At 35.3% G+C, this 7,500-nt stretch overlaps 1 protein-coding gene across 1 annotated transcript in view; it reads left to right on the top strand.

Annotated features, from left to right (window-relative positions):
* Positions 1–1,755: 1,755 nt before the first annotated feature.
* LOC145258007 (sodium- and chloride-dependent glycine transporter 2-like) overlaps positions 1,756–7,500 on the top strand; it is a 32,372-nt gene continuing 26,627 nt past the window's right edge. Inside the window, exons 1-2 of the mRNA XM_080115735.1 lie at positions 1,756–1,979; positions 4,914–5,017. Coding sequence (XP_079971861.1) covers positions 1,797–1,979; positions 4,914–5,017 — 287 coding nt within the window. The 5' untranslated portion in view covers positions 1,756–1,796. The remainder of the gene's footprint in view (positions 1,980–4,913; positions 5,018–7,500) is intronic.

Below are 7,500 nucleotides of genomic sequence, written 5' to 3' on the forward strand. Positions count from 1 at the left end.
TATATATATATATATATATATATTTAAAATTTGAAATCTGCTATCCTAAGCATTTTAAAATATTTCGACTGTATTCGTAATTGATATTATTGATCTGAGGTTTTTTGTTTTAATATACAATGCTTCGAGTGTGTTAGTCTATTAACATTTTTCCCGCCTTGCAAAACCTTAGTGTTTTCTACCATGATCCTTCTGAATACAGAATGATGTCAGCCATGTTTGCCCAAATGTTGCGATATCGAATTAGAGGTGGAGAGTTAATCTTCGTGACAATGTGTTTGTAGTATAGCCTATGTAGTTAGTATTATTAGAGATACATTCTCCTAATGGGCAGTTAAATTTGTAAACTACATTTTTTTTAAAGAAATTATTTGTCTGCGAAATGTGGTTTTTGATTACGAGGTTAATTGTCTGCAATTTTTTTTTTTAATAGATGAGAAATTTTATTTTTGTTATCATTGGGAGTCACGTATCGACGGATTATATTTTTTTAGAATACTTTCATCATTTTTGGAGTTCTTGTGTAGCTGATTACGCTAATATATATATGAATAGTTTGAGAGTTTTCTTGTTTATTACTACTTTGATTCAGGTTGCTGATCGCTAGTTTTTAGCAGATGTTTTAAAAGTGGTAGTCGGTAGGTGGGAGGTTTGTAGAGTACGGCGGATGAGGCAGAGTTTCGTAGCCCAATTCGTTCAACATCTGCAGGGCCAGTTGAACAATGTGTGGTTGGACATTCTCGTGGAGGATAATTGGGCCTTTTCTGTTAACTAATGCTGGGTGTTGTTGTTGAAGTTTCTGGTGAATTTTATGTATCTGTTAGCCGTACTTCCTCGCCGTAATGGTTTCGCCTGTATTAAAAAAAAACACTGTAATAGATAAGACCAAGTCGCAGACCGCCAAGTAGTAAACATGACCTTCTTTTGATGCCACTCTGGCTTGAGAAAGTGTCGTGGAGCTTCGTCGGCGTTTAACTATTGAGTTGAGCGTCGCCCGTTGTCGTAAAGAACCAACTTTTCATCACAAGTCACAACCTGGTTGAGAAACGGGGCATTCTTGTGGCATAGAAGAAGGGAAGATGATACTTCATAACGGCGTTTTTTTTTGGTTGTCATTCAATTCGTGAGGCCGCAATTTATCAAGTTTTTTGTCTTTCCAATCTCTCTTGAGTGCTTGGAAATCGTCGTATACAATACGTCTAATTCAGAAGCAAGTTCTCGAACAGTTGTGCGTGGAGTCTCTTCCCCTAAGGCTCTCAATTGATCGTTGTCAACATTCGATGACAAACCACTACGCTCATCATCTTTAAGACTTTCGTCGCCGCCACAAAATTTCTTAAACCACCATTTTGCTGTGCGTCCAGTACTGATTCCTGGGCCAAAGGTTTCGTTGATTTCGCGAGCTGCTTCAGCAGCTTTTTCGACCTAGCTTGAATTGAAATAAGAAAATTGTACAAATTTGCTATTTTTTCATCTTGTATTTAGCGTTCTGAAAAGAATACATAATTGTTTTAAAACGGTTGTAATTTAAACGATTATATATAGAGAAAAACGCCCTTGAAAATAATATCCGAAGTAAACGTATTATAACGAAAACTTATTTGGAAATACATTATTAGAAATCCAAATTCAAAATTCTGCAAGAACGTTCTTCTCAACCCAATACCATCAGTTAATTGTTTTTAAGTTCTTTCCCAAGAATCGAAATCAAAACCTTTAGGTATAATTGACTCTAGCATAATAAGCGCTCGTCACCTCGTATAATAAAGTTGTTCTGGTGTTAATATCTTGTTCCAATGTGTTTTAAAATATGTAATTTTCCTTTTGGGAATTTTCTATTTCAGGTTGTGTACGTAACTGCCACCGTACCTTATGTGCTACTGGCGATACTGCTCGGCCGTGTCGTTACTCTACCAGGTTCAAAAGATGGATTAATGTATTATATGATGCCGAAATGGGAAAAACTGAAGCAGTTTTCCGTAAGTAAAATTAATTACTGAATTGTTGTTTGAATACTATAATTAGGGGGCGTGGGGTGAGTTGTCAGTCCTTTCTACGGCCGAGTCGAGGGAAGTTTGTGTCAGATGCGAATGAGAACAAATCTGACTTCCGCCATGCCTTTCCTCTTTCTCGATGAGTTTCAGCAAAGACGGGCGCATTTGCTACGGTTACTACCTTGACTTCTTGAAGCACATTCGCTCTCTGGTATACTTAAAGAGCAATAACGTTTTGCCACTTTTCGGAGCAATTTAATAAACAAAGGAATAGTAATAAAAATGTTTTTCATTACGTTTCTGAATGTTTGGGGAGGTATGGATTGATTGTTCGTATAATTGGAATTCTTCCGACTTCGTGCAGATTACCGAGTTTGACAGAAAGATCCACGAGTTCAACAGAAAGATTCCCGAGTTCGACAGAAAGATTACCGAGTTCAACAGAAAGATTACCGAGTTCAACAGAAAGATTACCGAGTTCAACAGAAAGATTACCGAGTTCAACAGAAAGATTCCCGAGTTTGACAGAAAGATTCCCAAGTTCAACAAGATACAACTGAAGAATATCGAAGGTTACATCAACCGAAACGTTGTGAAAATAGCACTGAGGATGAGAACAGTGATCCGAAGAATCCGAATAATAAGTATGTTGTTCTTTATTTTAGAGCAGTTATTTGCAGGTCACCCGGTGCGTTTAAAATCGAAGATGGTAAACTAAAGATGCAGTTGACTATGAAACAATCATCCTCAGCGCCGTTAACAACGCACTTATCAGACATTTATCAAGTCACAGTATAGGACGACTTGTTAAGTCATCTCCAACATGTAATATAATCTCAAATTATTTTTTTCTTACCAGATTCTTAATTAACATGCTTTTTTATGGAAATCGCTGGAGACAAGGCATGAAGCCACTTAATGCAAGAAGCTAACAAGAACGAACGCTGGTTATTGGAAAGACAGAAGATGCCAAGGCTGTAGGTAAAAGGAAAACTGTGAGCAGGAAGAGAGTTCCACAAACTTGTGGTCCTTGGAAGGAAGCTACTGGAATAGGAAGGTGTATTACAATGAGGTATTAAAGCAGCAAATTGATGGATTAATTTATTATATGATGCCGAAATGGGAAAAACTGAAGTAGTCTTCCGTAAGTAAAAAATAATTACTGAATTGTTGGGTCCTGAATATGACCTTAAACTATATCCAGTGGTGAGGCCCCAGATTGCGGGCTTTGGGAAGTGTGGAGCTACCCTTTAATTGCCATTGCTCCCAGGTCCACTCTGACCCGGAGTGGTAGTACCTGTTAGGGTCCCAACTATGATTTAAATAGAAACTGACTTGAAAACAACAAATATGAAAAAAAAAAAAAAATCTTCCAAATCTTGGGATTCAGCATTAAATAACCTGAAAAGAAATATGCCATAAAACAAAAAACAACCAACTGAATTGTTGCTGAATATTGTAATCAAAGAGCTAGTCAAACGAGCTGGAACAAAGGAAGCAGGAATAAATTCTGAGAAACACATGCCATATAGTATTTGTAGAAAAGACTGAGACTAGCAACATCATGTCTGTGAGAGTTTGTAGTAAAGAAGAAAGTGTGGGGCTGTCGTCATTATTGACAATCGTGTGTTCCATTAACATACGACTAAGAGGCTTCTGCGAATGACATAGTTTACAATTTCAAAAACGCAATCTTTCTGAGATAAACGTCTATATCACGTTGAATAACCTGCTCGCGTTAAATCACCAAAGTTAAGTTACGTTAAGTTAGATCGGTACTTGGATGTTGAGAAATGCGTTTTTAAGCAGGAGTGGCTGTAAATCCTATTTCTCTAAGATTAATAGATAAGGTATGAATGATCCAATATCTCGCCGAACTTAACTACGAGTGAAATAGTAGGATGAAGTAGATTATAAAGCCTTGGTAGTGCAACTTGTCTAGTAGAAGGAAAACCTCGAAATATTCCAGAATCACTGTTGACCTTGGACTTCTTTTCTTTGTTGCTGGTTCCCGGAAGAAAAACAAATACGAAAAAAAAATCAGCATGGTTAACAAAATATACACAATCCTGTTGCAAATCAATGCTGGAACACACATCTCACTTGTGCAGCTTATGGCACCGTTTCTCATCGATGAGCTTCAGTAACAAAACCGACATTAAAATAAGAGATAAAAAGAAATCTTATATCTACATATTAATATCTCAGTGCCTTTAACGTACATACGTATGTGCAACGGTTTTCAAATTATAAATTATTCCAATAAATTGCAAATTATATAACAAAAAGGTATATTTTAGTATTACGTACAAAAGCGACATCATTTTTAAAATTTTATTTTTTATCTATTTTATTTCTTATTTTTTAAATTGCTTCTTCGGTGATCGGGAGATCCTATGTATTAAAACGAAGGATAGAAGATGATAACATACTAAGAACATTACATTATTTGTATATAGTTACGAGAATTTAATATTCGTAATATGTTATTACCTTCTATCCTGGTTTTTAATAAATAGGATCTCCCGATCACCGAAGACGCAATATAAAAAAAAAAAATTAAAATAAAATAAAATTTAAAAAATAATGCCGTTTTTGGGGCCGTACGTGAAACTAAAATATACCTTCTTGGTCTTCTGGCCAGGGCCCGACTGTAGTATCTGTTCTGTCTAAAGATGATATAACGATTTCGTGAGGTCTCCGTTCGCGCCTCCATTCAAGCTGAATGTCCATAGAGTACCCAGCAGCAATATATTATATATGAAAGATGCCGCTGTGGAATTTCCACAGGTTTCGCTAGTTCCAAGCTGATTTATAAGAACTTAAATTAATGTTAAAAATTACAAAATGTATAATTAAAAAGAATAATATTAAGAATGTAGTTTTAAATTAATTTCCTGTGACTGTTTTTTTTTTCAGGTGTGGAAAGATGCTGCTGTCCAAACATTTTATTCCACTGGACTTGGCATAGGTTGCTTGGCAACCTTATCCAGTTATAATAATTTTCATAACAACTTTCAAAGGTAATTAAAATACGATGTGTATTCGAATAATAAATTAATAATATCGCTGCTATCACGCATGTATTATTAGAGCAAGATTAATTTAATTCTCGGGCAACGCCGGCTATGAGCAGCTAGCATATAAAATAACTACCAGAATGCCATTGCTTGTAAAATTTAATTAGATTAAACGCTGTATTTGAACTTGGTATAGGTTTTTGTTTTCAGTTAAATTCCGGGCAGATATTTAGACAGAGGAAGCACAAATATAATATACGAATGTCGTTCAAAAAGTAAAGCCTCCTATTTTTTAACTAAAAAAGTTGAAGAGCGAAGACGGGAGTAGTACCATGAAAACGAGCAACCTCTTATGCTCCACAATTTATTTTTCTAATTAGTCACCGCTATTCTCAATGTACTTTTGCCAGCAGTGAATGACGGCTGCGCATGGACGTCCAGAGCACCCTTTGTCATAGGAGGGTTGTTACAGAAGTAGAGCCTCCTACTTTTTAACTCATAAAGTTGAAGAGCTACGAAGATGAGAGTGGTAGCATTAAAACGAGCGACCTTTTGTTCTAACAGTTTTGTTTTTTTCTACACAGTCACCACCATTCTTAATGCAAATTAGTTAGTAATTCAATGACGGACCACTGCTTCTGGCGAACATACATGTTAAGGGGTTACGTTCTTAGAATCCTACACTGTCAATATCTGCAACAAAAAGAGGAGATTTTCAGGTCATGAATTCATAAGTTCAGTCATCATAACAATGCAATTTGCAATTCTCTCTGATCCATTTTGGGTGAATAAAAACATAGAATGGGATTACTGCTGGAACACTATTTTCTTCTTACCCTTTTATGTGTGTGTATTTATGTGTGAGTACTGATATATATATATATATATATATATATATATATATATATATATATATATATATATATATACTAGTATGTTTTGCGGCTTTTCCTGAATTTAGACGTGAGATAGCTTCATATGAAACATCAAATTGAGGAAAGTTTGCCTTAATAGCAACTTTGATGTTGTCAGCTTGATATCTTACAAACAACGCTATTAAAATACATTTTAATGCACTGCATGTAACGACGCGTATAAATATATTAATTTAATTGTGTAACAGGTTATAAAAGTGTCATTAGCTTCTTTTAAGAGACAGAACTACTTCTATTATGTTCACATGCAAATTGTACATGGGAATATATTTACGTTTTAAGATAAGTACAATAACGTGCACAATTTGAACACTATATAGTGTGTATTCGCTTTTAGTGACAGATATATGCTCTTCGTATATGTATGTATATATATATATATATATATATATATATATAATGTGTGTGTATGTGTGTGTGTGTTCTCTTCTTCCCTATCTCTTCTTCTCTTTCTTCTATCTATCTTCTTCTATCTTCTATTAGATCGGAGCTTCCTATATTTTATCTGGTGAGAGTCCACTGCCTACACCGGTTACGATCAATGAAAGTAGTAAAGTCTTCTCTCTCTAATAAATTCATACTTTCACCGCTACCCATTTACACGGTTCATGACCGTTCACAGGAGACAATTACGAACGAACACCGGTTAAGGATTTTATAAAAACTGGACTGCAGTTTAGGTGAAACGCTCCACGCTTACTTTTACGTTGGTTAAAAATAAAAACAAAAACAAGCCAAAAACTTTACATTTTCTTTCATTAAAATAAAAATTATAACACTTCAATACCGTTTCATTTCGTGTCCTTCGGCAATTTTCTTTTTCTTTTTTTCTTTTATTTTTTTAGGGGTTTTTCATGTAACTTTTCTCTGTTTTTCATTTTCCTTATCTTTCCATTATTCAAACTTATTTCTTCTCTCTTTCCGTTTTTCATCTTTTTTCGGAAAGTTTAAGATCGTTTCTTTTTAATTTTTATTTATTTATTATTTATTCATTCTTTCCTCTGTTTCCGTTTACAAGATCTTTCCATTTTTTAATTTATTTCTTTTCTCTCTCTCTCCGGCTTTTCTCTTCCTTCAGCAAGTTTAACATCGTTTCTTCCTTTGTAAAACAGCCTGATTTAAACATATCACCAATCATTTCCGTTACATTTCGCTTTGTTCGATGCCTTTCTCTCTATTTCCATCATTTATTTCTGTCCGTCTCACGTTCGTATGTAACAACATATTTTCTTGGTAGATTTCGGGGTGCTACAACCGCGGTGATGGGGATCTTCCATTACATTAACTTGAGCCACAGCAACGGTGCCAGGGTACAGCTAGTATATATATATATATATATATATATATATTTGTAGTCATACAGTCCTGTTTCGTTGTATCACAACTCATCAGTGCCGCTAGACTAGCACATCTCCCAAGCCGAGGATTGAACCTAGAACCATCGCGTTGACAGTCAGCAGTTCTATCGATCGACCCACGGGAGCGGTGCCCGTAAATAATCTCGCCAAATGTCTATTTAAAAAGACATCCGTTCACCACTTTTACAGTGCT

This window comes from Euprymna scolopes, chromosome 33 (genome assembly GCF_053919585.1).
Source record: "Euprymna scolopes isolate OS-2025 chromosome 33, ASM5391958v1, whole genome shotgun sequence".
In the NCBI taxonomy this organism is placed as follows: domain Eukaryota; kingdom Metazoa; phylum Mollusca; class Cephalopoda; order Sepiida; family Sepiolidae; genus Euprymna; species Euprymna scolopes.